The sequence below is a fragment of the Bubalus bubalis genome, chromosome 2 (assembly GCF_019923935.1).
Source record: "Bubalus bubalis isolate 160015118507 breed Murrah chromosome 2, NDDB_SH_1, whole genome shotgun sequence".
NCBI lineage: Eukaryota > Metazoa > Chordata > Mammalia > Artiodactyla > Bovidae > Bubalus > Bubalus bubalis.
The window spans coordinates 4,494,105-4,515,876 of record NC_059158.1 but is presented as its reverse complement, the minus strand read 5'-3'; the positions used below and the strand labels follow the sequence as shown (position 1 = coordinate 4,515,876).

At 44.5% G+C, this 21,772-nt stretch overlaps 1 protein-coding gene across 1 annotated transcript; it reads right to left on the bottom strand.

Moving 5' to 3' along the window:
- Window positions 1-3,905: 3,905 nt before the first annotated feature.
- On the bottom strand, window positions 3,906-21,609 carry RIOK1 (RIO kinase 1). Its single transcript, XM_006044778.4, has 17 exons — window positions 21,342-21,609; window positions 18,450-18,654; window positions 17,585-17,675; window positions 16,663-16,732; window positions 15,262-15,304; window positions 13,442-13,534; window positions 12,138-12,250; window positions 11,949-12,029; window positions 10,650-10,736; window positions 10,092-10,229; window positions 9,584-9,687; window positions 9,264-9,370; window positions 8,944-9,009; window positions 7,641-7,760; window positions 6,750-6,803; window positions 5,389-5,541; window positions 3,906-4,377 (listed from the first exon to the last, which is right to left on the bottom strand). Exons 1-17 carry the CDS (start codon window positions 21,410-21,412, stop codon window positions 4,267-4,269), a joined length of 1,707 nt encoding a protein of 568 aa, XP_006044840.2. The 5' UTR covers window positions 21,413-21,609; the 3' UTR covers window positions 3,906-4,266.
- Window positions 21,610-21,772: the final 163 nt, after the last annotated feature.

Sequence of the window (21,772 nt, the reverse complement as noted above, 5' to 3'; positions counted from 1 at the left end):
TCCGACGCCAGCAAAGCACCTCGTATCCTCAACTGCCCCTCTGGGGAACCCCTCTCCTTGCCCCATTTAAATGTTGGCTGGCCGGAGGGTAGTGATGTCATCAGACACCACTCACCCCCCATCAGTGGCCGGCCCACACCCCGGCCCTGCTGGAGACTCACACATGTCTCTCACAGACAACCAGGCCTGTCCTAACCCAGGACGGTCCTTCCAAAACGCCAGCCTAGGTCCCCTGATTGTCTAGCCTTCAATACCCTCTGCTCCCCGAGACAGCCACTCACGCCCCCCGCTATACTGCAGACGCGAGCCACAGGGGCGCCTGCTCCCAGGCAGCTTTCACTGGCCGCCCCTGCCTGCCCCTCTCCAGCTGAGGCACCCGGGCCCAGGAACCTGCCATCCTGCCACGACGGGTTCACGACCCCAGGAGAGCAACGTGGCAGATGTGTAAAGAGTCAAGTTTTACCCCGAGATGATCAAGTTGTCCGGCTTTGAAATTACTACCCGGTGGTAAGAAATGCAGAAAGCGCTCAGAGAGCTGGAGACAGCTGTGCTCACACATTTGACACCCTTGATACTCTGGAAAAAAAGGAAAAAGGGTATTGTGTGGCTCCTCCAGGTGGTACAAGGGCCCCCTCCCAGCGGCCGCGGCTGCCAGCTGTCACAGCAGGAAGTTGAGTGATACAGAAAGTGAAGGAAAGATGAAAACCAAAGTCACAAAGTCCACAAGTCTTCATTCTTCAAATTCAAGCCCAGAGGTTCCCACAGCGCTTCCGCTGGGACTAAGACCTCTGGGGAGCACGGTTGTGGGAGAGCTGTCTTCTCCTTTGGAAACCAGCTTAGATGTTTCCAGACCCACCCAATATTATAACCGCCCCTGGAATACCAATAAATGCCCTTATGTCCAAGGCAACACAAACCCAAAGCATATGGAAGTTAAAAACTCCAACCAAAATGCAGGGCATGTAACGACCTAGTCTGATTGAAGAAACAGAAAACATGGAGCACTCCTGTTTTATGACCACCAGTGGTTGAAAACCTCATCTATCTGACTGGGTCACAGGAAATCTTCACAGGAAATTATACAGCGAGGATCTGCTGTAACTGCTGATTCACGTGACCTTCACATCATCAAAAAGCAAGCCCCAGAAGTCCAAGTCAAGCCCTGAATATTGTATGTGTACACACAACCAAACATCAGAAGATCTGTTAAGCTCTTGAAAACAAAAAGGACTTTTAGAAACATCAACCTTCAGAGCCCATGACACTCAAGATGCCCTTCGACTGAATTTTTTTACCAGCTTCTAGAAGAACTTTCTCAGCTCTTCACTTTCTGAGCCGAGAGATTAATGAAATCATAGCCACAAAACAGGATGGGCCCGCAACCAAGAAACAGCAAGCTGCTTGCACTGAACTCAGTAGAAATTCACACAAAGGACAGATCTTCTCCAACCACTCTTGGTACCAAACTACAAAACTTTCCAACCTTGAGTCCACCATCATAAACAGAGAATCAAAAGTTGAAGAAAACTGGATGCCGGCCGTGGCGCCCACCTACCTCTTCACTCTGAGACCAGGCTCAAATGCTGTGCTCCCAGGCAGGGGAAAGGGCCTGTCCCTGAACTGCTTCATCAAAGGAAAAATAAGGACTCCAGCCACAGAGGAGACCACTGTGACTCTGCGCTCCCATGAAACCACCCAGATCCCTCACAGTCAACATTGAGAGAAGAAACGCCTGCACTTTTTTAAGGGATTAGAAAATCAACAAAACAGAGAACAGAAAACCAGGTATGTCCAAAGTGGACAAAATGATGTCCCGGCCTTTGGGCCAAGAGACCCCCAAAGCTCACCCCTGCAAAGGGAAAAGTCACTGCACAACCAGTAATTCAGGGACACCAAACCCATCAGGTGCGCAAATTCTATTGCAACTGGAGCCAGAAAGGCGCTTTGGATGTTTATCTAAGGCGGGGCTCCTTCTTCCAGACCTCCTGGTGAGAGTCAAACAAGGGAAGTGGCATCAGACCCGTCCCGCAAGAAGGCTACTGGTGGTTCCCGCTCAGCCACAGCTACAGCCCAGAATCCAGACGGGAAAAAGGCCACGTCAGCACATTGTCAGGAAGAAGGCGCTTCGAGCCAGAATTCCCCTGCAGGTCTCGTCCGAGTGCACCACAAGCCACTTCCTCTTGGCATCCTGGGATGAGGACTGGCCAGCAGGGCGACACTGGCTCTGCCCAGGGAAACTGATTCCAAACCCAGCGGCTGCACTCGACTCAGCAAGGATGGCACCAAGGAGCCTGACCACCTGGATTAAGCACACCTGGCTGGGGAGGAGGCCCAGCCCAGGCCAAAGCCAGAGGGTCCTGAAGGTGACCCCCTCAAAAGGGCACTGCGTTGCTCAGCCACCTGTCTGTCTTCTCCTCCATTGTGTTCATTGTAGAATATTTCAGAGGAGACACAACTGTGTTTTGCTGAAATTTCATATTTGAACTTCAAGCCGAGAAGGGACACTATTATGAAGATAAAATTTAAGCTGTCTGCTTAAAATTTAAGACCTCAGCTGACCCTGCCCCTCCCTCAATAACCCACTGATTCTCAAACAAGCAGGGGCAAGCTCCAGTTTAGGGGCGATTCCACGGCTAAAATCGGCGTTTCTCATGACACATCCTGTAGCTCCTATACTTAGAGTCCAAAGGCTTCTCTCCATGTCGGCTGCTACCATCCTATACCGAGCCACCACCATCTCTCACACAAGCCACAAGAAACACCCAGCCAGCCCCTACCCCTTGCCTCCCGGTCAATTCTCCATGGAAATCAGAGTGATTGCAATTCTTTAAAAACAAGTCAGATCACATCATTCCTCTGCTCAAAACCTTCCAGGCGCCTACCACCACCCGATCTAAGCTGCTATGTCCCATCTCCCTGACCCAACCCCGCCCCCCACGTGGTTACGATGCCCTAGCTTTTGGTGTCTGAACATTTCAGGCACACTTCTGCTTCAGGGCCTTTGCACTTGCTGTCTGCTTTGCCTGGACCATTATTCTCTCCCGACAGGCACACAACTCACAGCCTTCAAGTATTTGCCCAAATATGGCCTCTTCTAAATGTGCATACCTCCACTGCCCCAAGCAGCGCTATTTCTTCCACGGAGTTTACTAGGCTGACGCACTGTCTGCCTATGAAAATGCAAACTACCTGCAGGCGGTAACTTCTGGCCGCTCTACACAGCTGACCCTGCTCGTCCCTCAGGAACCCACAGATCCAAGTCAGTGCAAGCTTCAATTTAAGGAAAACTAGGATTATCCACAGAGAAGGCAATGGCACCCCACTCCAGTACTGTTGCCTGGAAAATCCCATGGACGGAGGAGCCTGGTAGGCTGCAGTCCACAGGGTCGCTAAGAGTTGGACACGACTGAGACACTTCACTTTCACTTTTCACTTTCATCATTAGAGAAGGAAATGGCAACCCACTCGTGTTCTTGCCTAGAGAATCCCAGGGACTGGGTAGCCTGATGGGCTGCTGTCTATGGGGTCGCACAGAGTCAGACTCGACTGAAGCGACTTAGCAGCAGCAGCAGCAGGATTATCCATGGAACTTGCCTTTGATTTACTGCTGTGTCTCCCACACCTAACCACCCAAACGTTGATGAATGAATGAATGGGCCACATATTTGAATGTGAAATAGCTTATGAACCGGGAGGTGCTAGCTCAGAGAAGAAGAGCAAAGATGAAGAGTAAGTCCACTATAAGCAACTGTCAGCACACACAGAACGAAGCTGCAATCAACGGTGAGATCAACAGCCAACTGAATTCTCTGTATCGGTGAATCTCCCTCTCATAGAAACTATGGCCTTATAGTCCAATAATTCCAGGTGGGTCTTTGGTACAAACAAAGCAAAAACAACTTGCCTAAATTTGTCCAAAGTGCCTTTACACTTACACAAAGGGCGGGAATGCTCAATATGTTCAAATAATTAGAATGCTTTAAAAGCAACATTGCAGAAGATAAAAATATACAAAAATAAAATTGTATAAAGTTCATTAAAATAGTGGCTTAAATAAATCCTCTATTAATACTACACAGAGCTAGGGAATGGACCTAGACAATAGAGGTCAGAGCTGTTTACATAATTACATGAAAACTGGTCCTCCAGGACACTGCAGTAAAAACCATTTGGTTAAAATCAATAACCAGTCCTCCAGAGGCAGCTCAGTGCACAGGCACGAAACGTAACCGATGGAAAATTACTGTACATGATACCGTCCTGGTTCTATTTGCCCCTTTTCATCTTGGCTGCCTTCTCCTTTCTTTTTTTCACGTGTTTAGGAATTTTGTTTTTTCTTTTTTCTCTCTGGGCTTCTTTGACCATCTTTTTTCTTTCCTGTAAAACAAAAATAAAAAGTATGAAGATTTCCTGGTGGTCCAGTGGCTAGCCATCTGCTGTGCAAGGCCCAGGGGCGGGGGACCTCCTGGTTGGGGACGAAGGTCCCTCATGTGCCCCAGCCCGCCCGGGGGGTGTGTGTCACCGTAAGACCCAACACCGCCAGATCAACTAGTGGTTTAAAAAAAAGTCTGAAAAAAACCAAAAGCAAAAAGTCTGCAAATTTCATTCATTCTGAATAGTCATATTATCATTACAACTAAGTTGTTAAATATATGTAAAAAGATAAAAGTGAGTGTCACAGAAAAAAACTGAAAATAATTATGGCTTGGTGGTGGAACTGGGGGTGAAAATTGTCTTTACAATTTATTCACAGACATTTCAAGACCATCAACACAGATGCTCACGGGGACATTATTAAATGTATGCGACTCCTTTTCTTTATATGGTTCGTATTCTAACAGAAATAAATGTTGGAATGAGAGACAAAATACATATTTCCAGGAGACAAAGGGCCAATGTGCACTAGGGAGCTGGGGATGTCTCTTGGAAGTCTTGGAACCCACACTCTCCAGGGTTTAAAGGATTAGGCTAAGAATAAAGAATAACAGTTACTCAGCCGTCATGGATCATTGCATCAGTAGCGTCTCTTATGTCTACAGGCAGCAGTGGAAGAAATATCTGAGATTCTGAAAATAGGGAGCTGGCTGTAAAAATGCCCCGGAATGCTTTTTTGGTATTTCACCACAGGCGCCACTCCAGCATCACTTGCACAAGTGCATGACAACCACTTTTAATCAGCGCGCTGAAACTAGTGTGTCCTCTCCCTGGGCAGTGCCCAAGGGCTCCCAGAAGCCCAATCTCTAGATGATGTTACCACCAAAGCAAAGTTCACACTTCAGGAACTAAAAACTGATACTTCAGCTGCTCTGATCCAGACATCCGAGCACATAGCCTCAAGGGACTGCGTGGTTGTGTTGACAAATGTGGGGATATGCGCTCTCAGCTAACCTTTCTATCAACTTCAAGGTTGGCAGGGGGCTTCCTGGAGCCGGCGTGATCCCCCTGCTCCTCAGAGTCCGTGTCAGAGCACTCCGCGCTCCCTGCATCTTCTGAATCAGAACGAGTCTCTTCCTGAGCCTGGCTTTCCAGGAGTGCAGGGACCTTGAAAACATCACAGGACCATGTTATTCTCAACAAGCCAATTACCTACTGGCATTCAGTGAGTTAATGACAGAATTCAGATTTCAGCCTCACAGACAGACTTTGAAAATGATATCCCATACTGAAACATCAAAACAACAGGATCCACGCTTGGCAGGAAGCCTGAAGCAGCCACTCCAGGATGGCTGAGGACGCTCCCAACGCGGGGAGCCACCCAGATCAACGGCAGGACTGTTCCACCCCCTGCAGCACATTCCACGGGCTGAGCTGGGATTTGGAACACAGATAGGAGAGAAAAGTGAATATATCTGGATAACTTCACAGCTGTTGGCCTGCAGATTAAATTTCAAGTGGAACATTTGTTAATCCAAGAGGGAAGACAATCTTTAAACAAAAAACATGTTCACTTTTTTCCCTGAAGGTTAGCAGTTTTTAAAGCAGCAGGAAGCATTTTTTAAAGCACGAGGCTTTCTTTTCATAAGAAAAAAAACCAAACAAACAGATCTTTACACGGTGATGGTACAAAAAGGCTTCCTGGCCAGTGGTAACAGAATCTTCCTGCTCTGGAACTCAAAGCGCAACTATCCTTGTCACACCTGCCACAAAAAACCCAGAAACACAGAATCCAAGAATTCTCCTAGTCCCAATTCTTGCCACAAACAAGACAGTCAGCTTTCAAAATGTAAACCACAAACCTTCATATTAAGAACATCAAAAGAAGAACCACCTTTATTATTGCTTAAATTAGAATTAATCTCTGCTGTTTGAAAATGTTAAGATACAACAAAGCTGCTGTAAGAAAAATCACTACCGGAATCTGCAGCATTGAAATGGCAGGACTCGTGAGCCTGGTCTTCAGCAGACTGCGCACCGGGGCAAGACCAGACTCCGCTGGCATTTTAAGCTGCTTATAGAAACATCTAGAAGCACGTGGTTACTGTTAACAGCTTCACCAGCAAAGATAGGAATACACAAAGGGTCAACGCCTCAGCTACAACAACAGACCGATTCAGGGGCAGAGTAAACAACAAACCACAAGTGACCACAGCTCAGTCTCACAGTTAAAAGGAACGAACACGATGCCCATGGACCATGAAAGCATCTATACCAGTAATAGCGCACCCTTGTTATTTCAACGCTAATAATACCTGACACACAATTTTATATCCTTTTGAGTTTTCATGTAAATGAATACTTGTTCTTCATACCTTCTGAACACCCGACAGATCTTTCTTCAGTCCCGTGACAGTTTGGTATAGAATCTTAAAACCAAAGAGACAAAAAAAAAAAAATCAGCATAAAACTGAACACTGAAATATGCTGCAATATTAAGAAAGGATACTGTTGCGGCTAAATGATACCTCATGTGAGTACAAAAAGGTGTCCAAATTGTGTCTCATGGGACACAGCGTCTAGGGTGGGTGTGGTTATCCTCCATAACCACAGCAGGGCTGCACGCCTGCCGGGGCCTCCACGCACCTGCAGCCTGGGGGGCCTTTACGGATACACAGCTGTACCCAGTCAGTGACAGGCAGTCCTAGCTCTGAATCTCAGCTAAGTGTAAGGTTTTCTATTCTCCCAAATAACTCCACCCCTTTCTCATGATCATGAAAAGCTGTATGTATTCAATATTATAAGCATTTTTATTTATTTATTTTTTTGGTGGATGCAGCATTCTGCATCAAGTGTATAAGCATTTTTAATATCATCAAACATTTGGGGGAAATTTTTTCTCTCATTATGTAATGACCCATATACAATAGCCTCAATTTTGTTTCTTGACCTTCGAAGCCTTAAATATTTACTATTTGGTCCTTTAGCAGAAAAAAATTTTCCAGAGCTTGAGATATGTGTCAATGGATCTAGCACAGTAACTGTTTACAGCCTGGACTTCTATACACATCTTCCTTTCCTGCGATTACAGCCTGTTGGCCTCACTCGTTTCCTTTCGTAAAGACCAGTGGATTGATGTCCTCCACAAGCAACGTACACAGAGGGTGCGCTATGCGAAGGGAAGGAGCCGTCTTACTAGTTCAAAGGCAACACTCGAGACCACGGCTTCCCTGGTGAACTCGCTGAAGACAAACCAAGCTACTCACGTTGTCCTGCTGGGCGTTCATGGCCATGTCCTCTTCCTTCAGTTTCATCATTATATCCATATCCCTCTCATAGTTTTTCACTTCATTCAAGGTTCTAGGAATGTAAGCTCGCTTGAACACCTAACAGATGCAAAAGAAAAGTGAAACGGAGACTGAGTCACGGCTCCTCACGTGCACTGAGCCTGCTCACGCCTCAGGTCATCACCATCGTCACACACCTGGTGCAGAGTCTCAGCCAGGCTGTCTGCACACTTGGTGCGGCCCATGCTGTGTGCTGGGCCACAGGAGTTTATGACTAATGATAAACGGTTACCCTTGGAGTAACACTTCTTTCCTTCTGTATTCCAGAAACTGGCATCTCTGAGTGGGAGAGAAAGGAGCTGCTGTGAGCAAGCACTGCCTGGCTATGAATGGCAGAGGAAGAGGTCTTCCGTGGGGGAATATCGTCTGCCCTGCGCCACAGCTGGGAAGTATGGGGTGCCCTTTACTCACCCATCACCCCAAGAGCTCTGAGGATTATTTTTTTAAAAAAGCCTCTGATGGGTCACTTTCAAAAAAAACATACCGACTCCCAACATCTTAAAAAAAGTCTTCCTTTTTACCAAACATAAATATATAAAATCTACAACATTATGGGAATCAACATTTAGATCCCTTAAAAATTCACATTAACAGAAACACACTTGCAGACTTATGGTCTGAGATCAAACTTATGGTTGCTGGGGGGAAGGATGGGGAGAAGGGATAATTAGGGAGTTTGGGATGGACACATACACACACGGCTGTATTTAAAATGGGGTCACCAACAAGGACCTCCTGTACAGCACAGGGATCTCTGCTCAGTGTGGCAGCCTGGATGGGAGGGGAGTCTGGGGGAGAATGGATCTGTGTATATGCATGGCTGAGTCCCTTCGCTGCTCACCTGAAACTATCACAGCACTGTTTGTTCATCGACCATGCCCTAATACAAAATAAAAAGTTAAAAAAAAATTCACATTCGCAGACTAAAAGTGGCTTTTCCTTCTTGAATCACATCCTCCAGTGGGTTCTGTAAAAATATTCTACATGCAGGACTAGGGGCAAACAGGCCAGGAATGGAAGTATATAATGGGATGTAAGCTACACAACTTGGGTCAATTTAATCATGTAACATGTTACATCTCAAGGAAACATCATCATCATTTAAAATACTGCATACCTAATAAAATCAAGATCATGCCCCAGCAATATATGGAAAGAAAAAAAAAAAAAAAGACCTCAAGACACAAGTGTTTCCAAGGCTGTAACAGATATTCAATCTTACCTCTTCATCCACATGATCTTGGCTGGACCTTTCTTCCTTGGTCCTTTGAGATGCTATTTCCATGGCCTTGGAAAGAAAACAAAATCACCTTCCTTGAATCACATTCAACCCACAGAACATACATCCATTACCCAGAAACCTGGCTTTACCACTGGCTTTTTACTACGGTTTGATCCCTCATCTGTGAAATCAGAAGGAAAAGGTCTCTGGAAGCTGTCATGATGAACAAAGATGATGCTAAATCCCGAGTCCTCAGAAGCGACACAGAAACGCCACCACCACCGCTGCTTCCTGTCCTCCCAGCCTCGGCCTCGCCTTACCTTTGAGAGATACGCATCCATGTTCTCGGATGTGATTGATGGATCCGTGACAAATTCAAAGAGCTCCCGCACAGTCATCACGGCAACGCCATGCTTAAGAAAGAAATCTGCCAAAGAAGATGCTTGTGAGGGCTCTGTGAGGGAAAAGGTTGCTATTCCAACCTCTTCACAGACAGACAGATAAAATTCACCATCACTGAGCCAAGGGCGTCAGTATCACTGAGTCAAACGATTCGGTGCCACGGTTCTCTACCAACAGCTTAGCAGAGCACAGGGCCACAGGGGCAAACAAGCCGCGGAGAAGCCCAGTCTCCACTTACCATTGACGTTGGCGCAGTCCTTTCTCAAGAACTCCAAGGCATGTGGGTGGTCGTGCTCCACGGACTGAGAAACATCGATGATGTACACGCCTCCGCCATGGTACCTGCGTGGGCCAGGGCACAGGGGTTGAGCCACACTGCCACCACACTGCCCCAGGGCCAGGCACAGCGGCCTAGGGCACGCTGCTGCTTGCCTGTATCTTGTTTAAAACTTTCTATTTTAAGAGCAACAGAAGACACTAATAATGTGACCAAAGTGGATAAAGAGAAGAGCCACTGTGACTAACAAGAGATGAAAACTGAGAATATTTCCAAAGTCCTTTTAACTCCACCAGTGATCAGAGCAGTCAATCCTGTGACTGAGGCCACCAAACACATCCTACCCTGTGACCCTGTGGAAGTCAACTTGAAAACTGAGAATTTAGATGACTTCTTGGATTGGGATTTAGTTCATTTCCCTACAGGATCCGAGGGGACTCGTGAAGGGTCACGTGGGCCACCCACTCACAGCATGTTGAATTCACTGAGGTCCGCATGCACCAGCCTGGCGTCCTGGTACATTCTCCTCATGTACTCGATCACGTGCATGTACAACTCCCGAGCCTTGGACTCTGATAACTGGACGTTTTTCAAGAGCGGCGCTGGCCTTGAACAAAAATAAAGTGAACAATTCAGATAAGCAGATTCAAGTTTTTCTTGCTTCCTGCTACACTGTTACATTCTTTTCTTCTGTGGTTCATCACTGACCAGTTTAGTTCACTCTAGAGATACGGTTCTAAAAAGCTGTTCACAAACAGGTGCTTTGCCAGCGTAAGACATTCCTGAAAAACAAGGTGAGCTCTGCTGCTCTAAAGCATTTTGAGACTTAAAAAGGTTAAACAAATTAAAAACCCTATGTACTAACAGAGTGGGAAAGACTTATTAAAAAATATTCCAAGACAAAAGGAACTATTTAAATGGGAAATATTCATATATTGGATGATATGCACTTTTCATCCAATTGATATTCAAAGCACTTAAAAATACAATGCTGGGCATGTAATTACTAGCTCTCCCATGCACTCACATGTCATCTTTGCCGATGAAACCCATGACGAGAACGTGACTTCGCAGCAGGATGGGTTCTGGGCATGGAATCTCTGCTGTGTTTAACCTGTGATATGAAGGCGGAAGAAAAGGACAAATGAGAAGCTGAAACAAACGATCTAAAGCGTCTACTCTGAAACAACCGACAGTGCGCTTACTTGCAGCTACAAGACGGACAGGGCTACGAACGAACAGCACCCAAGCCTCTCAATTTATTACTTCATCTCATGAACTCTAAGGTGCCTGGGACTCTAAGTGGCACCATTACACGTCACCAAGAATGGCAAAGCACTGGCAGCTGAACGGGGTCCCACAGCCTCTAACAGCCAGTTCAAAGCCAGAGGTGTTAAAACTGTGAAGACACAGGCCCCTTAGAACTGATGGAACACAGAAAGTATGTTTGCGATTCTCTTTTGAGTTGATCAGTGTGAACAATGATTAATAAAAATAGTGGACTCATGGCCAGTCGCTAATTGAGCGTAAGATTTCAAAACAACTTTCAAACAAGTAGACTTGGTTGTTTTTCAGTTGCTAAGTCGTGTCCAACTCTTTGGGACATCATGGACTGTGGCATGTCAGGCTTCCCTGTCCTTCACTATCGCCCAGATTTTACTTAATAGTACAAAAATACCCAGTGTATGACACCTAGATATAGCAAATAAAATGTTAAAAAATATTTGAAAGAGAGAAAGAAAACCTTCATTATTTAAAGTATATTTAAAACGTCAAATGAGGAAGCCTAAAGATGCCTTTACTTGATACAAAGGTGCCACGGCAAAGAATATATAAATGTGTCCAGAGTTGGACTGAAGAGGAAAGTACGACAGAGGGTCCAGGGCCCAAAAAAACTGCCTCAAGCTCCAACACCTGCACAAAGTGACACGTCATCCTCCCAACCTGATTGTGTCGCTTGCCCGCTTCAAATCCCACAGGCTCTTTATCAGCCTCACAGTACACTCGGAACCTCACGTGGCTCCCAAGGCTTTTCACGTGACCCAGCCTTGCGCAGTAAACGCGAGTCATGGCAGACTTCTTCTGCGATGGGTTTGTACGACCTGGAGAGACGGTGGTTCCTATTTGCCCAGAAACATTTCCTCTGTTTATCTCTGTACATCTAAAGGACTGGACGAGCCCTGAGAGTCCCTGGCCTTGGCAGAATCACAGCAGGTCTGCTGGGAGCGAAGCACTGGGGCTGACAGGCAGACACGGAACACACAGACACACATCCCCCGAGTCACGTGATGCACGTGCACACACACTCCCGGCCCCAGACAGTCACCTGATTAAGTTCCTCATTTCCTTCTCTGCCCACGTTTTCACCATTTTTCTGGGGTTGCCTTTACAGTAGCCATGGCGAAATCTTCAATGAGAAAAATACTTGTTATTTCAATCATTCCATTATTCTAGTTTTTACTTTTTAGGATACAGAAATTAAGCCACTTGGGGAAAAAAAAAAATCTGAGCTTACCTGAATTCCCCACTGACGTACTTATCCCGGTCTTTGAACACCAGGATTGAAGTTTTGTAAATTTTGATCGCTCTGCTCTCTCCATTTGCTGTGTTAGCATGATATACATTAGCCTATTTTAAGTCAAAAACAAAAGAAATTAAGTCTGTATTAAATAAATATAAATAATGTTTTGCTTTTGCAATCTATTTGACTCTATTCTCGAAAGTTAAAAAAGTCCAATAAACTGAAATAATATGCATAAGGAATACCATCCTCTTTTGAATATGTGAATTAAAATATACAACATAATATTAAAAGGTATAGTAACTATACCTCCTACTTACATATATAGTAAAGAACAATTTAAATATATGTTAGACAAAGAAAACAAACTTATGGTTACAAAAGGGGAAAGGTGAGGGGAAGGATTAATTAGGAGGCTGGGATTAACAGATACACACTATTATATATAAAATGGATAACCAACAAGGACCCACGAGATACACATGTATCTGAACCACTCAGATGTATACCTGAAACTAACACAACATGGCAAATCAACCAGACCTCAATAAAAAATAATTTAAAAATAAGTCTTCAGATTAAATAAATACCTACATATATATACACACGTGAGTAGTTTCAAACATTTTTCTATTTCAAGTATGTGGAAAATATCTGAAGACATTCTTATATCTCATGATTTGTAAAGTGGGTTTCACTGAGAACTGCTTCTTACAGAATAAGTTGCTAACTGAAAAGTAACATGCCTGTCTTTCTCCATAGCCATACCGAGAAAGACGTGTGCTGACTCAGAGAGACTAGACCCCCACCCCTACCCCCATCATAACTGTCTGACCATCTGAACCAGCGCTGGGCACGCCTGGATGGGCTGGCAGCACTGGGGAGGCACGCTTCTGTGCACAGCTCCTCCCGGCCATAAACACCAACACAGCCATTTTAAAGAAATGGCACTGATTCAATTATCCTGATTTGGCACAGTTTATTTACTAAGTTTGCCTGAGTTTCACTTTTGGGGGGGGCTTCCCTGGTGGCTCACATGGTCAAGAATCTGCCTGTAATGCAGGAACCAGGGTTTGATTCCTGGGATGGGAAGATCCCCTGGAGAAGGAAATGGCAACCCACTCCAGAACTCTTGCCTGGAGAATCCCATGGACAGAGGGGCCTGGTGAGCTACAGTCCATGGAGTTGCAAAGAGTAGGATACGACTGAGCGACTGCCACTTTCACTTTAGTTTCACTTTGGTATCTGAAGTAAGAAAGCGAACATGGAAACATTCAGACATCCAAAGACTGGCTCACCTCTTTTCCGGTGCTGATGCAGCCATTGATCTCCGCTATGACTCCCCTTGTCAGCATCTTGAACAGGATCATTCGTGTTCTGGGGTCCAACACCTAAAAAGAAATGTGAAAAAGTAGAACATGCAGACACAATGGACCAAATATCTCTCACAGAAGCATTAGACGCGAAACTAGAACTAAGTGCACTGTGCGATCTGCTTGGCGAAGAGAGTCGTGATGGCAGTGTTTCAACCACTCATCCGCAGTGAGTAAAATGTGAGATGAGACCCAAAGGAGCCAGAGAGGCAAGAAACCAGAGGTTCACCCCGTCGGGGAAATCAAAGGCCAACAGGTCCAAGGGAAGCAGAAACTGACTCCAGACCCATGACAGCGACCAGAAATACAATCAAACCAGAGGTAACTTTGTATTTTTCAGCCATCATGAAAACAGGTGAAATTAATCTCTATTTTATTTAACCCAGTATATCTAAAACACTATCATTTCAACAAGTGGCAAAGTAAGAAGTTATCAGAGAGAGCCTTATCCTGTTTCTCACACAGAGTCTTCAAAGCCTGGTGTGCTGTGCAATCCCAGCACACAACGAGCCAGCCCGGCGGCTGCCCTGGACACAAAGCTCCAAGCGACCACCAGCACTCTGCAGCTCATGAGTCAAATCGGCCACAGCCTGGTTTCTCTACAGCCTGCAAGCCGAAAATGGATTCTACATATTGAAATATTTAAAAAAAATTGGGACTTCTCTGTAAGTCCAGCAGTTAGGACTCTCCACTACAGAGGGCTTGGGTTCAATCTCTGGTCAGGGCACTAAGATCCCTCAAGTGGCATGGTGTAGTCAAAAAAAAGAGAACTGTGACTCACAATGCCAGAAGTGTTTATCATTTAGCTCTGTAAAGAGCTGGCCGACCCCTGCTAGAGGTGGGTAAATCGGGGAAAGGCTTATCTCCTTCAAGGTCAGAGCAGTCAGTCTCAAGTAAAACACAATCTCAGGTTTTCTTTAACAAACAGAAGGCAATGAGCTTAAAGGCTATTGTGCCTGTTCAGTAACTGAGAAGAGAATCTGAAGATGCGTGTCTGACCGAGTCACTGCTCTACACCCAAAACTGACATGGGATTGTAGATCAACAGGGCTTCAATTCAATACTTGGAACGCTCTGGAATACCACTACTCCAAACTGTGTCTGTGCTATGTGTATGGGATGGGTAGGGAGGCTGGCAGGGGGCAGAAGTGATGGTCTGACCTGTTTCATCACTCTCTTCCCATCAGATACCTGGGTCAATTCCAATATCCAATCACAACCTGGGGAAAGTTGGGTTTCCCCCCTCATTCCTGCATAAAGAATAAAACAAGTCTAACTTCTAAACCAAGTAAGGGATTCTAATTGAATATCTGAAAGCATTATCTGTCTCTCTCCTTTTCTCTACACACCTACACACACACACACCTACACACACACACACTTTGTGGTAGATACCTGACTCATCTCCTGGGAAGGCTCACAAAATTTCCGCAGACCTTGTTTAAGACAAAAGAAAAGATTCCTGGTCTTACAGGCAGTTCTGCTTCCCCCAAGAAGATGAAAGCATTGCTGGGTGGCTTCATGGGCCATAGAAGCAGGGCATAATTCTAATTTATCTATTTAAAGTGCTGTTAGAAATAAAGCAAAATGTAGATCTCTAAACTCAAAACTATACGGAGGAGCAATTTTACACAGAAGCAATTCTAGGTGACATTAACATGAAGCAAGAAGGATCAAAGCAAATTACGATTCAAAGACAGAAGTACTACTTTAAAGAGTGTACAACACATTCATTTACACCATACCTGTTCCACAGTTGCTCTGTCTGCCTTATCTTTGATGCGATACCTAAGACAAAACCAAAAAAGTAAAGGTGACATTCAAAATTCAGAGGAGCCAAAATCTAAAGATTCTAAATGTACATCATTCCATGATATTCCTAAGCAGGTAGTTCTTTAATAACACATCTCATAACCTCGTTGTAGTTTCACCATTGTGTGAAACTTCACTGCCTTTCACAAGCCGTTCATTTCCCTAGGGCAAAGGGAGCATATCTGCAGTAAGAAAAAAAACTTCCGTCCATATTTCAGAAGAAGTAAATAAGAGCAGTGCGGTAAAACAAACTATGCTGGAAAAAGAGAACAAGTCTGTAAGCACTGTTTCTTAGACTGTTAATGATTTTCTTAGTACAGAATTAATTTATAAGGCTTTCTCTTCAGAGTCCTTTTCTACAAAGAAACAAGCTTTTATCATTTCAACGCAGCTACTGCATAAAAACAGACTCTGATTACTTTGGCTCACATACTATGTGACTCAATTCACAGACTAACCTAAACTAATAAATATCCAAACAGGCAGTTTAGTGAAATAAGATGTGCTGTTTCTCAAAAAGCTGGTATCCCTTATGTGTAATAATAAACCAGAAGAAAACTGGGTTTTAAGTTCAGTTCTAACACTGCTATTTTTATGATCTTAGTGCTATTTTCTGTAACATATTGTTAATGCTTGAGAGTTATTAGCAATAGGAGGTGAGCCAAATCTTAAACATTTGGTTTTGAGAACAGAAATGTAAATGGAAACTGTTTTCAGTTAAACTATTTAGTTTTAAATCTGCTCTTACATTTTTAAGGCTCCCCCAGTGGCTCAGTTGGTAAAGAATCTGCCTGCAATGCAGGAGACCCGGGTTTAATCCCTCGGTAGGGAAGATCCCCTGGAGGAGGAAATGGCAACCCACTCCAGTATTCTTGCCCAGAGAATCCCATGGACAAAGGAGCTGGGCATGTCCAGTCCATGGGATTGCAAAGAGTTGGACACAACTGAGCAATTAACTTTCACTTTCACTTTCCATTTTAAAAAAATACTTCATGGAAGGAACCAATCCTTAATAAGCTCTAAAAAGGGGACATTTTTTTATACTCTAACATTTTAGTTTAAACTGAAATCTACAAGCACTGTTACCCCGAGAGCACTTTCATGAATTTTACACGATTATAGTTTTAGCACAGATTTCTTAAGAAAACTCATCTAATATTTTCAACTTACAAAGGCATAGGATATCCTCACTTAAACTTAAGAATTGGTTTAGGTATAAAAAGGAACATCCTTTGTAAAAGAATTATGACAGAGATGCTACTAATCTGTCTACAATTAGTTCGTATCAGTCACATTTTATTTACTTTATTGTATATACTTGATATATTACTTACATATCTGCTTCCTTTTGTCGAGACTTTTCGGTGACTTTATTTATTACAGAATCAGTAACATTTAGCTTATCTAAAAAAAAAAATTCACAACATAAACAACATATAAGACAAAGTTTCTGAATAGGATACTTTTCCCCTTTCCCTTCTCTACTTTTTAAATATTTTATTACATGGAGTAATGTATTTTAGTAATGAAAAGTGTGTTTTGTGTTTTTAAGGGCAAGCACTTACTTACTAACAAAGATGATCACTTTCATCATGACAGGTGTCATTTCTCAGCCAGAGAAATCTAGATTCAGAAATCCCTGAAAAATATTTTATCTGCTCTTTCAGACATTTAATATTTTGTACAACTATCATAAATATTATTATTCTAAAAATGTCAGTTTCGCTTCCAATTACAGGTCTGTGCTCGGGATGGTCAGATGTGAGAGCTGTCATATCAGGCTCCTAACAGCTTCCGTCTATGAGAGAAAGAAGACCCCGTGTTTCCCAAGAGGCTTCAAATTCACACTGTGATTCCCTGCATTCAATGGCTCATGAAATGATTAATGCCACACCAAAGTCAAACAAAATGTGATTATATTCAATAGTTGATTATATATTCAAGTGTTTTCACCATTCTACTACAAGATAACCCTACTACAAAATCTAGTACAAAACCGATGATAACTTGAATGAATACTGTACCTTTGTATTTCCATAAAAGGAGAGAACACAGGACTAAAAAAGTGTAAGCTAGAGTCTTTTCTTGAAGTCATGTTTTTAATTACTAAATTTTAATTTCCTCTATGCTTTATTATTTACCTTGTAACACTCAATATATCCATTGATTGATCTAATACAATTTTATAACACTTTTTGTTGTCTTTGAAGAGTTTTCTCATTGCCTAGTGAGAGGAGCTGTATCTTAAAAACTCACCTAGATTAATTTTATTCTCAAATTTCCGTAAAACTTTGTCTGCTGGAGTAGACATTTTGGCTGCATTGAAGCTGGGAGTCTGTCTATTGGCCTGGAAGAAATGAGTTCCAGAGATGAAAGCTCTAGATTTACATACAAGCCTAAAGTTCATCACATCTTCCCTTGGTTCATAGTTAACTATTAAAGTATCAATACTTAGGGGAGTACCCTAAGGGAAGGGTAGGATCAATCACATTTGCCCAAGAGGTTTTTAAAAACGCACTTGAAATATGCTAGACATTCAGAGACGTCTTCTTTTTTAAAGGACTTTTTGTGGCTCTCGAATTTACTGCAAGATTTGCAGGCTATGTTGCCCTGCAGTCCTAGCCTACACAGACTTTCATTCTTCATCATTTCCATATTTCTGATAATAATGTGGATTTGTTCCATAATCAGTAAATTTAAAAAGAATTATTTAAATCATCATAAGATTAAGAGCCTTAAAAAAACTGCCTGGGAAAAGACACAAATATGCAGTTTACTGCAAATAGTAACAAAACAGAGAAAAGTGCAGCTTAACTAGTAAATAAAGAAAAGCAGATAAGTATGTAGAGGTGCTTTGTTTTCACTTATGAACCGACAAGAGACACTTAGTGCCCAATGGGGACAGACGTTCAGCTTGGCAGAGTGAACAGTTCGGGAGCTGGATCCTGATGGAGCTGCACACTGTGAAAGCGCGCGGTGCCACTGAACGCTGAACTGCACGGTATCCATGGTGAAAACTCGGTGTGCTGTATAGTATGTGATTTTTACCACAACAGAAGACAACAACTGAAGAGGACATAAGCAAACAACACAAAGACGCACAGGACTGTGTATAAAATACCTGAGGGTTACTCCCTCCACCTGAAGCGTAACACCGGGTGAGCTTTCCCACGCCATCGCCCCACGCCCAGTCATCGTCGTCATCATAGTCTCCGCCCTCCTCCTCTTCCGGCTCACTTTCGCCCATCTTCTCACTGGCGTTACTCTGAAGGTCTTCAAACACAACATCATCTTCCTCTTTGAGGGTCTTCAAGTCAATGTTTTCACTAGAAATAACAATGTTTTAGCCTGTTTACACATTCTTAATTGGACTTACATATGTATTTATTTAAAAGAGAGTAGACGAATGTATACAGATGCATCAAAAAGGTTCAATTACAACATGTATCGCCCAATAAATTCAAATACCAAGTTGTCCTGTTTCTGAGTTCTATTTCAGCCATTGGGTGATTCTCCAGGTCCGACTAAAGTAGTATTCATCAGGTTGTTATCAGGTTGTTAAATCCGCTCCTGCCTTTGTTATTTTTCTCTGCTGAATGAATTAGCTCTGAACAGTAAAACAGACCTGAACTCCAGGAAAACCACTCACAGAGCTGCTCTAAGAGCACACAGGGGAGGCTTTCTGACAAAACTTGGGAATAAGTCTAAAGCTTTATTTCAAGCCTTACCTTGAAATCAATTATCACTCTACAACGAAAAGAGCTTTATCAAGACTTGTGTTACACAAAGAACTTCAAATCACCCTTGCTCCTGAAAGGAAAGATGGTGACGAGAAGCAGCACAAATGGGAGAAGAGGGCCGGGTATAACTAAATGGGAGAAGTGGGGATTGTCAAACCCAGAGGACTGGCCCAGAGTAAGGGATCACAACTAACAGTGTCTGTTTTTGCCACGTGAAAATCCAGACCAGCATTACTGAATCTTCTTGGTTTTTCAAGAGAAGCCAGAACTCGGCACTTTTGTGGAAAATCTCCCACTTAACTGGTATGTTCAATTTTAACAAACCACTGTGCACACCAACACAGCACGCCTGCAGTCAGATCCCAGAGAGGCAGTGCTGCCAGTTCTGAGCCGTCAGGTGGAGAGCAAGTACGGAAATCACGTAAAAAACACAATGATATGCATTTCAACACAGTCAGAGAGGAATTTAAGTAAATTCAGATGAGCAAGCCCGACTCATTAATTAGCCATGGCTTAGAGGGCTCCAAATCTCCATGGATATGGCTGGGAAGAGAACAAATAATCATTAACCCCCTGCTGTTTATTAGAATTTCATAACCATAATCCATCAATTGATCCTTCACACTGTGAACAACCTCCAGCGGCACGTTAAAGCTATACTGTCGCTTGTACCACGGCTTCCCCACCTCAACTGAGCGATCCCTTGCTGTGGGCGGCGGTCCTGTGCAGCAGCATTTCTGGCCCAAACTTTCCAGATGCCATGAGCGCACAACCACCCCCAGCTGTGACAATGTCTCCCAAGTTCCTGGAGTCGGCAAAACCCACTGGTTTACATCTTCACAATGTCCAGTGCACACTCATGACTGGTAACTATTCACCAGTCGCATGGGCTCTGTTTCTCCCTCCCACTTGACACGGTCCCTAGGGACTGCTGCACGCTCACCTGAAAACACCGACCCGCAATGCCTTCCCTCGTTTCTCTGGCTAAAGCCTACATATCCTTCCAGTAATTAACTTTGCTCAGGGAAGGCTGCCCAGTTCTCCTCTGTACTGCTTACCCAAAACTCATACAAATAATTTGTCCAGTTACTCAACAGGTTGGTTGCCCCTGCTAGAAAGCAAGCTCTGTCACCCAGGGGAGCATTTACCAATGAATCAAGATCAATTGACACGCGATCTGTCACACAGAAAGCGATCAACCTGTATTTACCGAAAAATAAGGCAATACCGTCTGCACGCAGTACATCCTTACTATGAATATAATGTAAAAACCATTTTCTCGGAATTCCAAAACGAACACTATGTTTCATTTTGCTTTCAAAGTAGAAGTTATCCCCAATTTCTTCTGACTCCCACTTCACATTTATTCTATGGTTAGAAACCTGTCCTTCTACGTCCAAAACATCCCCGTCTAGCACCCATGATCTATGAACTGAATTTTCTTAGTCCTTTTAAACCGTGTCCACTCCTGCCCTCCAAAACCATCTCCTCCATAGCAGAATGATTCCTTTCAAACACACGCCGGGTGATGTCACTGCCCTGCTCAAAATGTGGCTTTCTACAGCATCAAGAATATCTCAGATCCTTTCCATTCCTTGTCACAGTCTTAGGCTCTGGCTCCTCACTTCTGCACCAGCCGATCTCTTCAATTACCTCCACTGTGCTCGGGGCACAATGACCTACATCTTCCTTCCACAGCCAGGAGAGACCACACCTGCGGTCCCCTCTCCCCCCTCTGCTTCCAGAGATTGGCTCCTTCTTGTCCTTCCCATCTGGACTTCATGTTCCCTGACCGTTAAGTCACTGCTTAGTTCTATCAACTGCTTTTAACTGTTTGCATAGTGTATGTCATCTGTGTTTAAAAAAAAAAAAAAAAAAAAAAACCCTCCATGTACTTATGTCTCCGCCTCCTTCCCAAGTTGAAGGGGCTTAGTTTGTCTTGTTCATAACCCTCTTCAGCGCCGAGGACAGAACAGGCACACAGTAGGTGCTCAAAAATTTCTGGAACGCTAAATGGTAGTTAAAAGCTCAAACACCTGCTTCCCTGTCGCTCTCCCCAACTCTAACCCCTCAGGGATGCTGACAACCCGGGAGCTGCGAAGTTTAACTGCCGTCACCTGGATCGAAAAACCCGGTTGGGATGGAGAAAGCCCCAAACGGCTATGAAAAGAGGCCCAAGGAAAGATGCTTATGACCGGTCTCCCTCTCAACCGCAAACAAGCGTCAACGCCCCCAGGGGACCGCGGCGGCGGCGGCGCACTCCGGCTGCCCACCTGTCCGAGGAGTCCGCGTCGTCAAACTGCCCGGGGACCACCCGACTCATCAGCAACCGCCGGTAGTCCATGGCGGGAGCAGCACAGGGACGGTTCCGCCAGCCGGCCCAACGGCCTCTGCGCTAACGCCCGCCTCAGAACCGTTCAGTGGCCGCCGCGCCCTACGCGCGCGCCACGTGCGGGCACCACACACCGAACGCCCGGACGTACGTCCGCCCCGACGGGAAGTCCCGCCCCCGAACGGAAACTGTGTTCCCGCCGGAAGTCCCGCCTCGCGCGGGGGCTGAGCCCTGGAAATTGAGCTTCCGCGGAAATTGAGCTTCTGCGGAAGCCGTGGGGTGTGGGGCGTTCTTGCTGTGGTCGGTCTCCGCGGATCCTGGGCTGGCCTTCCTTCCCGGAGCTCTCCGAGTGGGTTTGCCGCTTTATCTCCT